The sequence below is a fragment of the Spermophilus citellus genome (assembly GCF_964194105.1).
Source record: "Spermophilus citellus genome assembly, chromosome: 5".
NCBI lineage: Eukaryota > Metazoa > Chordata > Mammalia > Rodentia > Sciuridae > Spermophilus > Spermophilus citellus.
In genome coordinates this window covers 164,485,333-164,502,879 of record NC_138186.1, presented here as the reverse complement: position 1 = coordinate 164,502,879, position 17,547 = coordinate 164,485,333, and the positions used below count along the sequence as shown (strand labels likewise).

The following is a 17,547-nucleotide window of genomic DNA, read 5'->3' as shown; positions in this document are numbered from 1 at the left end:
TTACATAAATTCAGGTACAGCACTCTTTACAAGTGACATTTTTCTGAATTATTCTCTGAATTCCAAAGGCATTTTGAATTTATACATACTTTAGTCCTCTTATAATTGTGCATTTGGTTCTGAGACTCCTGCCCTAGATACTGTGGAATCTTTCTCAAGGATTTTTTGTGTCTTAGTACACTCGAGGTACCCAACATACTCTCAACAGTTGGGATATTGATAATTGTTTTCTATCTTTTGAATACCCAGTTATGCTTCCAAAGCCAATAACCAGCCTTGGAGGTAACTTTATGAAACCCAGAAAGATGCCCCTCCCCCAGGGCAGTTGCAGCCCAGAACCAGAGCATGGGGCTTGGTGAGCAGAACAGGCCAGATCCAGGTCCCCACTACTGCCCAGGGGAGGCCCTCCTGCAAATGAACAAGCCCCACAACTACAGGCAGGAAACCTCTCTGTTCCCTCTGTCACCTGTGCCTCCATCCCTGTATGCCTGAGCTGACCCAAGCAGACCCAGATCACAGATTGACCTAAGTCAGCATATCCTAATGGATTTGGGCCTCTCCTAGGCCTTGGGAACTCAACATCAAAGTCTGTCTGACTCTGTTCCAGGGTCCCAGCTCTGATAACTCAACTCCTGGATGTGGGATCTCTTTTTGGTTCCCTTACTCATTTAATTGGGTTTGTGTCTAGAGACAGTTGTCATTTCTAGATCTTCAGTTCTACCCAGGTCTGGAGCCCTGCTCCTCCCTATCAAATCTCTTGTGACACTAGCTGGCCTGCCTGAATTCTGAACTCCCTCCCCTGCCCCAGATTCCATGATACTTTATTTGTTATATATTTAGAAATCCTACTTCATCTCACAACTAGACCCTTGTCTGTCCCACCCCCAGACAAGGCTACTTGCTCCTGGGTTTTAGGCCTGGCCTCAATTGCCAAACCCCTTCCCCACAGCCTCTTCTGAATTCCAAGCCCCAACAATCCAGGGAAGCCCAGTCTCTGGGGCCCTCAATACGTCATGTGCAATAGTATTTGATATTCAGAGGAGCAACTTCAGGCACTGCAGAGTTTATAAGCCAGAAATGAATCATACTCTAGCTATGAAGGTGGAAAAGTAGAAGACATACAGTTAGAATGAATGTCAGCCACACAGGTTAAAAGATATTCTGATGAAAGTCTCCCTTACTTAGAGAATCGAGGGTCAAGGAACTAGGAATTCCAGTGAGCAAAGACTTGACTTTACCTGAATAAATCCAGCATCCAAGACCATGACAGGTGCTCAGCTGGAACACACCATGTGAAGGAAAATTAAAGTCAGCCAGTAGTTCTTGGTCAAGAAAGGTTTTATGGTTTTCGAAGTCGCTCATTCATCGTATGTGTGATAGAAGCTATTTTAAAATCACCTTATATTTTATAATTTTTAATACACTAGATTAGGAGAGGATAATTAATAATAAAAACCCAATAATGGGCTGGGGATGTGGCTCAAGCGGTAGCGCGCTTGCCTGGCATGCATGCGGCCGGGGGTTCGATCCTCAGCACCACATACAAACAAAGATGTTGTGTCTGCCAAAAACTGAAAAATAAATATTGAAATTCTCTCTCTCTCTTTAAAAAAACCAATAAGCATTTGATAAGTTGCCTGTCTCACTGACTCTAATAGTGAATATTTGTGTAACATACATGCTTGTCTATCATAATGTGTTATGGAAACACAGTTTACTTTCAGGAATGTTCAAGAGGTTTTCTATAACTGTAGTGCACACAGAACTGTAGATAATAGCACTGAATATCACCTGGATTCTTGACAGTTCACAGAATGCTTGAACATGCATGTTCATATTGGATCCTCACTAGAGAGAAGAGAAGTTAAAGTAAATTATATGCATCACTTGTTTCCAAGAAAATACCTAGTGGCTTATGAAATATAACAGCTTTCAAAGAGATTTCTGCATGATCGTTAACAGTAACAATTCAATCAAAAGCGCAGAAAGACCTAGGAAGGATCCACTCTACAATAAAGAAAAATTGAAAGGAATAATGCATAGCAGCAACTTTTATTTACTGTGATAAAAACAGACATCTTACTCAACCTGTAACTGTTATAGAATAGGATTTTAAAAGGTAAGTAATGAGATACCGGAGTAATGAGACTCCTGCTTTGGAAACCTAGCTTCAGCTCACCCAGAGGAATTATTCTCATGCTTACCATTTATATTGCACTGTATTGATTGTAGAACAGTGCACTCCAAAGTAGCTATGGCTCTGGGGACCCTGCACAGAATCTGGGAAGAATCCAAGAGGCCCAACAGCTGCATACTGCAGAAGGCACATAGGCTCTCTGGACTGCACAGACTTTCTCCTTATGATGTAATGCTTCTTGCTCATTTCCTCACCTTCCAAGAATCTTGTCACTGGGTATCCTGCTGGAGAGATTGATGAATTACCCTGGAAACCTTACATAACATTTCTATTTCAATCAGAAAGTCTGTCTTTTAAATAAAGTGATATATTTTGGAAGTATTTTATTGTTTTCTTTCTTACAAAAGTAATAAGTGACTCATGTTAAAATGCTTTTGACATTCCAGAAATAAGTGAAAATGTTGCTTTGGCTAACATTTCACTAATTAAGGCAGAAAACAGAAGAAATACAGATAGAAAACTTACCTTTCCCTTCCCTCCAGGTCACCTGTGTGAGCATGAAATCCAGCAGATCTTTTTCTTCTATGCATGCACTTAATTTGACAATAACTTTAAAGACCTCTGCACTATATTTTTGTCAAGCAGCAGTGAGAATTATTTGACCAATATGTGACCCTTACAGCATTTTAAAAATAATTCAGCCTCATACTTTAAACACAGAGTAAGTGAAGCTCCAAAGAAATGTTTTAAAAATTGATGGGAAAAAAAAGCCCAACAGTGTGTGAAACCAGCTAGAGCTAGGGCTACCAGAATTCTGGGAACTGTAATGCTAATACATTTCTAGCTGTCAAAATTTGAAATAGAATCTACAGGGACCAAAATTTTTGAAATAAAAATGTGGTCAGATGCATGTCTGGTGTGGACTTTTCAGCTGATTCAAAACAAACACCAAAATAGCAACAGTGTCTATCTCTGATAAACTTGCCTTCCCAGCAGCCTCCTCTCTGCAGCAAGACATTTCTATTACATTTTCCTAAAAGGGACTTCAAGCTTACTTTGAAGTGATAGTCCTGCCGGCATTGCATGCAGCACCAAAGCTCTGTAATTTTCTAATCTCTGGTTTCCACACTTGAAAATACTCTGTCTTGCTATTTTAGAACTAAAGTCTCTGTTTTGCAAAGACTGTGCTCTGAATGTTTGCAAGTCACCTGTTTAGAACTTGTATTATACATTCCCACAGAACAAGTCTAAGTGGGATTTTGAAATTCCTGAAGCAGGCCAGTTAATATGATTGCAGTTGAAGTATCTAATTGTGTGCACTGTGGAAATGTGAGACCTTGGGAAACAAGGTCTTTTTTTAAAAAATATTTTCTTTCAGTTTTCTAACTTGGGATGCCTGGAATGTGGTCCTGTCCTTGTGGTTTAAGGCTTCTGAGACTCTGACAACACCATCTCCCAGAACCTGGTACAAGGCAAGTACCTAGCCTTGGTGTGGAATGGGGGCTGCAATCTCCCCCCCCCAAACAAATGCACCCTCTCCAAGAAACAGTTGGTCCCTCCTGTAGTTTGTATCCAAAAACGATCCTCAAAATGCAAATGACTTACCCTAAGGCTCAAGAGTAGCTACTGGTTTGCTTTACTTTTTCAGTGTTATGTGAATTGGGAATCAAGCTTGCAAGTAGAAAAGAGGTAAACTGTCATTTAGATCAGGGAGTTAGTATGAAGCCACATCCTCCATTACAAAAGCAGATGGGTCCCACAGGGTTTGTAGATGCTCTCAAAACACAGACAGGCTCTGGATCATAGAACTCTGCAACTTCTCTAGATTTGAAGGTTCATTATCTCCCTTATGTTTCATATAGTAAAGAACAATATAATCCTTAAAACAAAAAGGTTCTGTGCTTCTACCAGGAGACAGCAAAGAAGGAGAGAAGTGAAGGAACCTGCACTTCTATACAAGTGAGTTTTCAGGCTCCACTCAATTGAAAACTCTGGAACTGGGACCAGCAATCTGTGTCCAACTTTCCTCCCTGGGTGATTCCAGTCATCAAGCTCAAGTGTAAGGACCACTGGCCCAGTGGATAAGGAAGAGCCTCCTTTTAAATCCTAGCATCACCCCTTAACAGCAAGCTGCATAAGCTCTAGCAAGTTGTTCTTTCTGAGTTTTTAAGAGAAGATTAAATGAGACACTGTATTAGAAGCACTTGGGGCAATGCCAGACTGTGTTGATCAGCTTTCCATCACTATAACAAATTGTGAGATAATGAACTTTAAAAGAGAAAAGGCTTACTTTGGCTTATGGTTTTAGAAGTTCTAGTCCATAATAGGTTGGCCCTGTTGCTTTTGGGCCTGTAGTGAGGCAGGACATCATGGTGGGAACACATGGTGGAGGAAAATCACTTAGATTGGAGGGATCAAAGAGATAAAGGACCCTTTCAGACCCTGGCATCCTACTTTCAGAGAATCTAAAGGTCAAATACATTCTGTGGGATCTCATCCACACAGAAAAAGAGCAGTATTTCTCAATCCTGGCTGATCACTAGAGTCTTCATGCAGCTTTTAATCTTTGCCCTATCTGGGACCTTCAGAGCCATCATCTCCAGTGGTAGAAGCTGGGTATCTGTAATTGTTACAATCTCCATAGGCAATTCTGGGGGGAAAGCCATTGGAAATCAAAGGTGGCAACGATTGGAGAGAACATTTATTGAGTGTTTGTGCCAGGCACTATGCTAACTTCTTTATATATATTTACTTCTCACTGCAACCCTTCCAAGGTAGGTATTTATTTAACAAATGAGGAAATTGAGGTATAGAGAAACTAAATAATCCAATTTCACACAACTGAGAAGTGGTTTAGGACCCGAACTCATGTTTGAGTTGGTAGATGCATTTAACTGGTAAAATCATCATAATGATAATCTTAATGCATTCATGTACTCATTCATCAGACATACACTTACTGTGCATGGCCAAGTAATAAACTGGGAGCCAGAGAATGTAAAAATGAATATAGATCCGCGTCCCCATCCTCAAGAAACCCACGCCCTAAAGTGATCCGGAAAAAAACAAAACCAAAAACAGCAGACAGGCTGCTTCATTCGGAAAGATGATGTCATGAGTCTCTGAGCGGCTGAAAAGGTTTCCTACTGACCACTAGACCTGTCCTCTCAAGAGCCATGTACCCATCCGTGCCCGTTTGGCTCCCCGCCTCCTAGGCTGTGAGGACCAGGCCTGTCTGCCAGCTGTCCACGCTCCGCAGCAGCGTTGGGGGGACCCGGAGCCCACGCGGCTGGCCCTGCGTGGGCCTCGGCGGTCCTCACTGGGTCCCAGCACTGACGCAGTCATCTTGCCTGGCATCCTCGCTCGGCGGTAGGCCGACCAATCAAATCGGAGGGAAGGAGGCGCAGCCCCACGGAGCGAGCAGTGGCTGTCTTCCAGGAGTAAGTCCTGTCCCTCGCATCAAAGGGACGACCACAGGAAATTTCTCAGAAAAGTACAGAGAAAAGTCTGGAGCTGCTCTTTAGAATCGCGGGGTGTTAGCGCGGGCCAAATCACGGGTCACGGTGTCCGAACACCGAGCTCCGGGTCTCGCCCGGGGTGGGACCGGCTCCTGGCTAATCTGCGACCCCTCACTGCCCCCTAGAGTTAGGGTCGAGCATTCCTTCAATAGACAAAATCATGATTAAAGTCAGCGATCATCACCTTGGGGAAGGCGAGTGACCCTCCCAGGGAGACCGCCTCGGAGGACATCGCCCCCGCCCCCGGTGCGGGGCAGGGGACACTGCGGGCGGCGCTCGCATCTTTCCCGCCCAGCCCGGGAGAAGAGGGGGTCTGGGGACAGCGACCGGACTCCGGACTCGTTTTCAGGTGGCACAGGGGAGGCCGCAGCGGAACCTTTCTCCTCCGCCCTGCTCTAGATTCCACCCGGGCCCCGTTGGCGCCGTACGCCGTGGTGGAGATTTAGACATGGAGACGGCGGGCGCTGGGCCTGGCGAGCCTTCTCCCCTGGAGACTCCGGCGCCCACGGACGATCGGCTTTTCCTGGTGAAAGGTGTGAAGTGGGGAGGTGCGGTGCCTGGCGTGCGCCAAGGGCCTTCCCCTACGCATCCCGCTCAGAGCCCACGTCGCGGCCTTGCCCCTGGATTTGGCGGGGTCGGGAACCGCTGGCGGCGGGAGGCGGCCCGGAGCCGGGAGGCGGGTCCGCGATCGCTCCTCGCGTGCGGGCTGCATTTCCCCATCCCCTCGGCAGTTTTTCTCCTGCTCTAATTACACTCGCTCTCTTTACCCCCGGGAGAAACTTCACGCCGCCGCCCGCGGAGAGGGCAAGGGAACTGCACCCCGGAATGACCCCTGGAAGCAGAGGTCGTGAGGTCGGGCGCACTTCATCCGAAGCTGCCGTTTACCTTTGGCAACAGCTGCTTAGCCATAATTTCTCGAATTTCAAAGTAATTTTGAATGTAACTTAAAAAGTATCTGAAACTTATTTGTTTTGAACTTAATTGTTTCTTCTTTTTTTTTTTAATTTGAATCTCCCCTCCCCCAAACTCTTGGCAGGTGGAATTTTCCTTGGTTCTGTTGCCGCAGCAGGAATGTTGGCTGGATTTGTTACCACACTATCATTGGCTAAAAAGAAAAGCCCTGAATGGTTCAATAAGGTTTGTGACACTGAGATCCATTCATTGCATTGTTATTGTTTATAATAAATGGCGTCTTTTTATATAAAAAAGTAAAGGAAATGTTGATGTCCTTTCTCATTGTTTTAAGAAGTCAGTCTGAGTCTACCACATGGATTAAAGAAATTTACAAATTAATTGATGGTCTTCAATTTCATTTAAAAAGAAGTGCTTGATTCGTGGTTTTTTAAATTTTAGCAGAACAAGACTTTGAAAGCTTATCTGGTATAAGTCACAACATGACTTTAAATTTAGGTAACTCACTATTAGTATAAGAGGTCCCAATATTTTATGTACTATTAGAAAGAAAAATTATGGCAGTTAAACTCTTGATAATTACTGCAGTAGGATCTCTGTTTCAGAGATGTAATATTGAAATAAAGCGCATCCTTGTCTCAGTGAGAAATATGTCAGCTCTTTAAACAGGAGGTTCATTCACTGCTATGGCCCCAGCCCCTAGAAAATAATTTAGATGCTCAGAAACTAGTTGAATCATTGTAACATACTTAAAGCAAAATATCCTTAACTTATTAACAAGATTGCTTTTTGGTGTTGTGTACCTCATTTCCTTCACTGATGAGGAATTTTCTTTGAGTTTTCTTGTAGATTCTTGTTTTTGTATTGTTCCATCTCTTCCTTCCCACCCCTTTTGGCTTATTCAGTACTTCATTGCTTTAACAAATGTTTACTTGGGATCTTTTATGTGTCATACACTGTACTAACTAGGTGCAAAGGATAAAAAATGAACAACACTTCTGCCACTCAGGAATCTTAGAGTCTAGTGAGGTGGACACAGATTAAATATTCACCCAGATTATTACTGTTGTTGAAGAAGAGTGTTGCATGAAAAATCTTAAACCATTTGGATTTGCTTTCTCTTATCTTGCACATTCATACTTAACTCTTCTGGACACTGTAATGACAAGAGACAAATTTAAAGCATTTAAATTCCCTCTGAGGGCTTACATGGAACAACTCAAATTATTGCTAAGAACCTTATGGATCATTTTCTCCCTTTGTAATTGAATATTTTTAGAGCAGAAATATATCTTGTGGCAGAAAGCAGTAAAATTTAATAGTGGTGCTTTAACAGTAGAATTTGGTTGATTTGTAAGCTGAAGTGTTTTTTATGTTAACCCTCAGCTCACAGACTTTTAAGAATCTGAAGAAAGCTAGAGATTCTACACATATTTACAACTTTGCATTCTGTTTTGTTCTGAGATTTATTCATCACATATGCCCTTCATGGTCTAAGATGGTGGTTTGCAGACTGATCCAGAGAACACTGGTGATTGAAACCCTTTTGTGGGCCTGTAAGGTCAAAACTGTCTTCATGATTATTCAAACATAATTGCACTCATGGTATGGAAGTAATGGACAGTGAAACTTACTGCCTTGGCATAGTCACCGGAGTGGCAGAAAACCATACTAATAGTCATTATTGTGTTTTTCATTTCAGTACATCTGCAATTAAAGCAAACAAACATTACATAAGAATGTTATTGTCCAAGCAGTAAACATTTTAGTTTTAGTAAATCATGACATTTGAATTGTGAGAAGAAATGGGAAATATTCAGTTTTTCTTAACATTGAGACAAGATGTCTTTCTCTAGGAAAAGCAGTTGTGTGATTGAGTTGCCAGCTGAACAAGCCACTTTTCTCATGGAATATTTTTATTTGAAAGAACAACTGACAAACTGTTATTTAGAAGTAGGTACATGGAAGACATTTTCCTAAGAGTGAAAAATATGAACCTGTGTTTCCACTGTTAAAATTCAAACTTTCAGTTAAAATTGGGTTTTAGAAAACTTATCTGCCATCCTGGGCTTAACCCCTACTTAGTGGTCAGCAACTTTACTGATGAGATTTTTATGGTGATATTAAGGATGTTTTAAAAAATATATTGTTTAATAAATCATATCAGTAATTGAAATATGTATATAACTTGGTAAATCAGTATCTTCTGAGTAATCATGTATTCATGGAATAAAAGATCTATTCAAAGTACAAAATAGACTAATACATTTTAATGTAATAAATTACAAAGAAGTTCATTGACATGACTTCAGATTCCATATTGTAACTAACCTTGAGTTAGGAGTTTTGTCGAGTTTTATAAAAAAGGAAAGTCTTTAAATTACTTTTCTCTTTTCCAACCACATATCTGTAGGCCAGATTTTATTCATATAGTTTAACCAAAACAACAAAAAAAATGTTTGCAACATGAAGCAGACATGAAAATCCAGTTCTCTTTTTTATTAGATTAGGCATCTAAAAAATTAGCAAGAATGTAAAATTTGCTTCTATTTTAAAATGAATAAAACTTGAGAACTTCTTGGTTTTGATTTCTAATATATTAAATATTAGTAAATATAACCCAAATAACTGAAAATCTTTTGGGTCCAAGTATAAAAAGATCCTGAGACCCAGAAAGTTCGAGAACCACCATTCTGGATGGTTAAATATGTAAGTTCTGCTTCCCTCTGGGAAACAGTGGAATCAGAGCATTACCATTTATCCACATTCTGAGAGTTAAAATGGGTTGTGGAAGAACTCAAGTTCTGGAGCACGCATTTAATCAGTTTGTATTGAGCAAGCACCAATGTAAGAGTATCACTGAGGCAAGGAACTTAAAGGTCACCCACCACCTAGATGTCTTCTATTATTATAATAATTATTTTTCCAAACATTGAATACTTACCAAGTGCCAGCTGTTATTCTAAAGGCTTTACCCATTTAACCAACACACAGCCGTATGAGCTGATGTTGCTGTGTGTTGTTCCCATTAAAGAGCAAGAAACCGAGGCACACGTGAATCAAGCAACTTGCTGGACATGGTACTTTCCTATCTTGAGTTATTTCTGGGGAATAAATCATACCACTTAGTAATATTGTTATTCACATAAACTCCTATCCACTAACCTGGGAATGTAGGTATTTATTATAACACAGGATTGTAACCCAAAAGGACTTTTTAATGACCAACTTTTCAGTTAGGGGCTACCTACACTGCTTCTATTTCAGACAGATAATCAGCTCCTTAGTGACCTATTTTCATTTTTAGCTGTGTCTCATGCTAGAAAGCTGGAAACTGGAAAACAATAATAAGGGCTAAGTAAGCACAGTTGTTTTTCTTTGTAATTTTTTGAATAAACAGGAAAATGCTATCTAAGGTGGCCAGATAGTCCACTCTTGAGCTTCTTTGATCTATTTAAATGACCAAGCTTTATTTCTAAAACTGGTTATTTTCACATATCAGTTTCATAAAAAGATTGCAAGGTTATATGAGTGAAATTTCTATTAATATATACATAAACATGAAATTTGCTTATCTAAAGTAATTCAGTGCCTTTACTTATAAATGTTATGGCATGGAACAACTTTATCACATTACTGAGTTATTTCAAGATCCATTTATGTAACAAGTAGATTAAAAGGACAGGTTATCATTTCATCTTTCTCATAGCTGTAACTTCTGAAAAATTATAAAAAATACCTTTTAAAAGTATTTTGCATACATTATTCTGTGACATAAACATAAAAATTTTATATTAGATAAGAATGCTTTATAGGGGAAATTAAACTAGATTGAACATTCTTTTTAAAAAATCTATTTGATTTATGTAAAATCCCAGAATTATACTGAAAAAAAGCTAAAACGTAGACTTATTCATTAGTATGCAGTTAGCATTCTGACAGTTTGCTCTTGGTAGTTCCTACGTGTATAAATAATAGATTATTAATTCTCAGAGGCTACTAGGTAAATGTTAGAAGATAAGGAATATACATATGTTCAGGCATAGAAGTATTATAAATACTGAGTTTTCACTTAGAAAATCATTTTTGTTTTATCTTGGGAATACTCCTTAGTGTTTTATGTAACTGCAGTATGATTTGTTAAATTCAACTTCCAAATACAAAAGCCTTAGTTTTAACTTAAAAAAAAAAAAATGAAGCCAGGTGCAGTGGCATATGCCTATAATCCCAAGACTCGGAGGCTGAGGCAGGAGGATCTCAAGTTCAAAGTCATCCTTAGCAACCTAGTGAGGCCCCAAGCAACTTAGTAAGACCCTGTATTTAAAAAAAAAAAAAAAAAAAAAAAAAAAAGGCAGTGAGAGGAAATGCTTTCAAAGCAACGTTACTTTTTGGCAAGTTAATCTATTCCTGAAGCAAGTCAGTCAACATTCATTTTGAAAAATTTGAACAGAGTGCATGAATGTCATTTGACATTTTCCCCTAAAGGAAAAAGCTTGAGTCTACACTTTTAAAACGCAGAGATTAATTTTTAACATCTAGTTGCCACAAAAATTCATTTTTAGAAGCATAATTTATATAGTATGACTAATAATAAATAATTTTATAATTTATGAGACTGATATTACACAAATATGACCTGCTTTTTAAAAAGTCTAATGCAAAATTAAGATTTTTATGTGAATATTGGTGTATCATTAAGAGTTATTTTCATGCAGTTTCTTTTTTACTTGATTTAGTAAAACAAATGTGGGTGTATGTAGACTTTATATATATATACATAGGCCAATTTCTGTCCTTCCCAGGGGAATGATGGTTTTTAATCTTTGTTTCTAAAACAATATTTAGGCCAAAGCACTTAAACTGACCCTGGTAAAATAACATTTGGTTAATTCTGGGCAAAAATCAGGCCAATTAAAAGCCAGGGAGTGCATCTATGTGAGATCTGTGGTGTCTAGGGAACCACACTGAAACTGTAGCAACATGGACAAGGAATGAGATGGAGAGAATATTGTTTGTATTGTGGAAAATGGTTAAAGAAGGATGTGTTGGTGACCTGGTTAGGTCTAAGGAATATCTACAAAAAGTGCCAGTCAATAAGCACTTCGTACCTACTAGATGTAGTCATGATGCTATGTACAGGGATGCAGATCAACAAAGTGTAGGCTTTCTGTATGCTGGAGCAGTGTTAGCAATCTCTAGCCAAGCATGCTTAAGAAAAAGCGGCACTAATAAATAGGTTGAGCAATATAAAGAAAATTCTTCTGAAAAAGAAGCAGACACAAATAAATAGAAATTTCTTTCCAGATGAAAGACAGGGTGTTATAATCTGTTATCAGATTAGGTAATTCTTTTAATGTTATTCTAATAAAAATGCCAATGATTGTGAAATAGAGAAATCTCGTGGAATGTTCTGAGTTTTTTTCTGAAAGAATTAACAGGCACAGTGTCTTGTATGCTGAAATATCTGTCAATCAGAGATATTGACTTACTAAGTAGTGAAGTTGCTATTTGACCATGGTTTGGCCTGGCCTCCTAGCATCATGATGCTTACATAGAGTACTAAAATTCATTTCAAACACTCCCAGCTTACTTATCCTTTCTGAATTGATCATTTTACCCAATCCTTTCTGTCTTCATTTCAGGGAAGCATGGCTACAGCTGCCTTACCAGAGAGTGGGTCTTCCCTTGCCTTGAGAGCCCTTGGCTGGGGCTCACTTTATGCCTGGTGTGGGGTTGGTGTGATCAGCTTCGCAGTCTGGAAAGCTTTAGGAGTTCACAGTGTAAGTAACTACAAACTTATGATTGGCATCTGGCAGTTTTTTCTACTTTCTGCTATCTAAATTTTCCTGGTGTTCGAATTTCCATGTAGTGTGGTCCTGTCTTGGGAAGTAATAGCAAAGAATGTAATGAAATTCTTGCCAATTTCTAGGCAACTTCTCATTACTAGTAACTAATTTAAGTTTTTCAACTATAATTATGTAATGACTAATTTATAGCTAATGTTCATTCTATGTAAATTGATGTTAGCTACTTCCTTAATGAATTATTAATTGGAACAACTTTCTATACTGTTTAACATCCATCCATACGTATAAACATTCTTGTAAAATAATTAAAGCATTTTTAAAATGGGTTATTTAAATGATTAATTGTGTTGTTTACACATTATTGGAAAAAATCCTAAGAGCCTAAATATGTGTGTGTTTATATCTGGGTGTATGTGTATATGTTTATAAAATTTATACCCTAAGCTAAAAAGCTATCCATTAAAAAAGATTGGTTTCTTTCTTTTCTGTTGTTAAGAGGGTCCACAGAATTTCCAAACAACTAGTAGGAAGTTCTGTGTATCAGGCTCTTAATGACAGATGAGCATTGATGGGAGTTTAGAATAGGTGGCAGTAATGGAGTTGATGAAAAGAGGTTCTGGATTTATTTCAAAGCTGGAGTTAGCAAGGTCTTGTTGTAGATTGGATGTGGGATGTGAGAAGAAAGTGAAATCAGGGAATGTCTCCAAGATTTTGGCGTGGGCAACTGCAAAATGGATAGAGACCAATGTTAAGGGATAATATAAGGGGCTCAGTCTGGGACTTGTGGGTTTGAGATATGATAGCCACATGAAGAATCAAGTAATCAGTTAGATAGAGAAGTTTGGAATTCAGGGGGAAGTTCAAAGTAGAGATATAAATTTGAGACTCACCAGTAGATGGGTACTGTTTAAAGTCTTTAGACCAGATGAGCTCATGAAGGCAGGCAGCTGGGTGGCAAGAAAGCAAAGAGGTCTGAGGAGGGAGCTCCTCAGACCAAAAGAGGCCAGGAGAGCCAGAGTAGTAGCTGGGATACCAGGAGAAGAAAACATTTTAAGAAGAGGCTGCGTTGCATGCTAGTGAGAAGTTGCATAAGAACACTGACCACTGACTTGAGCGTAGCAATATAGTGGTCACTGTTGAAATGGTGGCGGAAAGCCTGAGTAAGTAGATTCAAAAGAGAATAGAGGACCAGCGGCGGGGGAGCCGGCCGCGGATAGTGAGGGAGCGCTGGAAGCCCTGATATGTCCAGTTGGAAGCAGGCGAAGCCGCGCTAGGTGAAAGACAAACAGCTGTGACTCAGCACTAATCCATCCGGCTGAAACAACTGGTCAGCCCTTCTCATTCTACGGAGGTAAATGCCTACCGAGCCTTCATAGGTAGTGGCCACAGGTTTGAAACGGGGCTTGGGAGAGACAGTAAGGACCCACCCGTTGCATTGGTCGCCCGGCAAAGGGAAACGAACTGTCGCCATTTGCAAGAGATACCACCATGGCAGAGAACTGACGTCATCAGACTGCGGCGGAGGAGATAACTTCATTGAAACCTGCGGCTACAGTGACTTCTTCCCTTCCCTTCTAATACCTTTCCTCCCAAGCATCTAATAAATTTATAGGAGTAAACAGTAACTCATCAGTCAAACAGAACAAGAAGCAACATGAGCAGCTTCAAAAAGCAAGGAAGAAAAGGAGTACAAACAATGCAGGACACACTAAATATTCAGGAGGACCTAGAGTCATCAGAAAAATGGTCATGTAAAGAACTCAAGAAGCACCTTAGACAGATGGAATGGAACCTTAAAGAGGATACAAGACAGCAAATTCAAGCAGCGAAAGAACACATTGAGAATGAATTACATAAACAGATAAAAGAAGTTAAGCATCTTTATCAGGAGATAGAGATTATAAAAAATAATCAAACAATAATTCTAGAAATGAAGGAAACGATAAACCAAATTAAAAACTCAATTGAGAGTATCACTAACAGAGTGGAGCAAGTAGAAGCCAGAACGTCAGATAATGAAGACAAAATATATCATCTTGAAAAGAGTCTAGTCAACTCAGAAAGGCTGGTAAAAAATCATGAGAAAAACATCCAAGAGTTATGGGATAACATAAAAAAACCAAACTTACGAGTCATCGGGATAGAAGAAGGTACAGAGATTCAAACCAAGGGAATGAGTAACCTGCTGAATGAAATAATTACAGAAAACTTTCCAGAAATAAAAAAGGAAACAGATATACAAATTGAAGATGCATACAGGACACCGAGCACACAAAATCACAGTAGACCAACGCCAAGACACATTGTTATGAAGATATCCAATATACAGAACAAAGAGAAAATATTAAAAGCTACAAGAGAAAGGAGACAGATTACATTCAGGGGTAAACCAATAAGGTTAACAACGGATTTTTCATCACAGACACTCAAAGCAAGAAGGTCATGGAACAATGTATTTCAAACACTGAAAAACAATGGATGCCAACCAAGAATTCTGTATCCAGCAAAATTAAGCTTCAGGTATGACAACGAAATAAAAATCTTTCATGATAAACAAAAGTTAAAAGAATTTGCAGCCAGAAAACCAGCATTGCAAAGCATTTTGAGCAAAACACTACAAGAGGAAGAAACGAAAAACAAAACCATCAGTGGGAAGTGCCTCAGTAAAGACAGAGGGTGAGGGGAAAGATAATCATGGAGAAACAAACTAAATTTTTTTAAAAAATGATAAATAATCAAACATGGATGGAAGTACAAACCATATATCAATACTAACTCTGAATGTTAATAGCTTAAACTCTCCAACAAAGCGACATAGGCTGGTATCATGGATTAAAAAAACAAATCCAACAATATGCTGCCTCCAGGAGACACATCTGATTGGAAAAGACATACACAGGCTGAAGGTGAAAGGATGGGAAAAAATATACCACGCACACGGTCCTCGTAAGCAAGCAGGGGTGGCCATCCTCATATCAAATAAAATCGACTTCAAGACTAAGTTAATCAAAAGGGATAAAGAAGGACATTATATACTGTTAAAAGGAACCATTCACCAACAAGACATAACAATTATCAATATTTATGCACCAAATAATGGTGCTGCGACATTCATAAAACAAATTCTCCTCAAGTTCAAGAATCAAATAGACCACAACACAATAATTATGGGTGACTTCAACACACCTCTCTCACCATTGGACAGATCCTCCAAACAAAAGTTGAATAAAGAAACGATAGAACTCAATATCACAATCAATAACCTAGACTTAACTGACATATAGAATATATCAACCATCATCAAATGGATATACTTTTTTCTCAGCAGCACATGGATCCTTCTCAAAAATAGACCATATATTATGCCATAGGGCAACCCTCAGTAAATATAAAGGGGTGGAGATAATACCTTGCATTTTATCTGATCATAATGGAATGAAACTGGAAATCAATGATAAAAGAAGGAAGGAAAAATCCTACATCACATGGAAAATAAACAATATGTTACTGAATGATCAATGGGTTACAGAAGACATAAAGGAGGAAATAAAAAAATTCTTAGAGATAAATGAAAATACAGACACAACATATTGGAATCTATGGGACACAATGAAAGCAGTTTTAAGAGGAAAATTCATTGCCTGGTGGTCATTCCTCAAAAAAAGAAAAAACCAACAAATAAATGAGCTCACACTTCATCTCAAAGCCCTAGAAAAGGAAGAGCAAAACAACAGCAAATGTAGCAGAAGGCAAGAAATAATTAAAATCAGAGCAGAAATCAATGAAATTGAAACAAAAGAAACTATTGAAAAAATTAACAAAACTAAAAGTTGGTTCTTCGAAAAAATAAATAAGATCGACAGACCTTTAGCCATGCTAACGAAGAGAAGAAGAGAGAGAACTCAGATTACTAACATACGGGATGAAAAAGGCAATATCACAACAGATGCTACAGAAATACAGAAGACAATTAGAAATTATTTTGAAAACCTATATTCCAATAAAATAGAAGATAGTGAAGACATCGATAAATTTCTTAAGTCATATGATTTGCCCAGACTGAGTCAGGAGGATACACACAATTTGAACAGACCAATATCAATGGATGAAATTGAAGAAGCCATCAAAAGACTACCAACCAAGAAAAGCCCAGGACCGGATGGGTATACAGCGGAGTTTTACAAAACCTTTAAAGACGAATTAATACCAATACTTTTCAAGTTATTTCAGGAAATAGAAAAAGAGGGAGCTCTGCCAAATTCATTCTATGAGGCCAACATCACCCTGATTCCGAAACCAGACAAAGACACCTCAAAGAAAGAAAACTACAGACCAATATCTCTAATGAACCTAGATGCAAAAAGCCTCAATAAAATTCTGGCGAATCGAATACAAAAACACATCAAAAAAATTGTGCACCATGATCAAGTAGGATTCATCCCTGGGATGCAAGGATGGTTCAATATACGGAAATCAATAAATGTTATTCACCACATCAATAGACTTAAAGATAAGAACCATATGATCATCTCGATAGACGCAGAGAAAGCATTCGACAAAGTACAGAATCCCTTTATGTTCAAAACATTAGAAAAACTAGGGATAACAGGAACTTACCTTGACATTGTAAAAGCTATCTATGCTAAGCCTCAGGCTAGCATCATTGTGAATGGACAAAAGTTGAAGGCATTCCCTCTAAAATCCGGAACAAGACAGGGATGTCCTCTATCACCACTTCTATTCAATATAGTTCTCGAAACACTGGCCAGAGCAATTAGACAGACGAAAGAAATTAAAGGCATAAAAATAGGAAAAGAAGAACTTAAATTATCACTATTTGCAGATGACATGATTCTATACCTAGAAGACCCAAAAGGGTCTACCAAGAAACCACTAGAACTAATAAATGAATTCAGCAAAGTGGCAGGATATAAAATCAACACGCATAAATCAAAGGCATTTCTGTATATCAGTGACAAAACTCCATTCACAATATCCTCCAAAAAAATAAAATACTTGGGAATCAACCTAACAAAAGAGGTGAAAGATTTATACAATGAAAACTACAGAACCCTAAAGAGAGAAGTAGAAGAAGATCTTAGAAGATGGAAAAATATACCCTGTTCATGGATAGGCAGAACTAACATCATCAAAATGGCGATATTACCAAAAG

The 17,547-nt window shown here is 38.8% G+C and overlaps 1 protein-coding gene across 1 annotated transcript in view; it reads left to right on the top strand.

Annotated features, from left to right (window-relative positions):
• Positions 1–6,054: 6,054 nt before the first annotated feature.
• TMEM242 (transmembrane protein 242) overlaps positions 6,055–17,547 on the top strand; it is a 32,299-nt gene continuing 20,806 nt past the window's right edge. Inside the window, exons 1-3 of the mRNA XM_081293805.1 lie at positions 6,055–6,188; positions 6,692–6,792; positions 12,210–12,347. Of these exons, the coding sequence (XP_081149931.1) occupies positions 6,104–6,188; positions 6,692–6,792; positions 12,210–12,347 (324 nt within the window). The 5' untranslated portion in view covers positions 6,055–6,103. The remainder of the gene's footprint in view (positions 6,189–6,691; positions 6,793–12,209; positions 12,348–17,547) is intronic.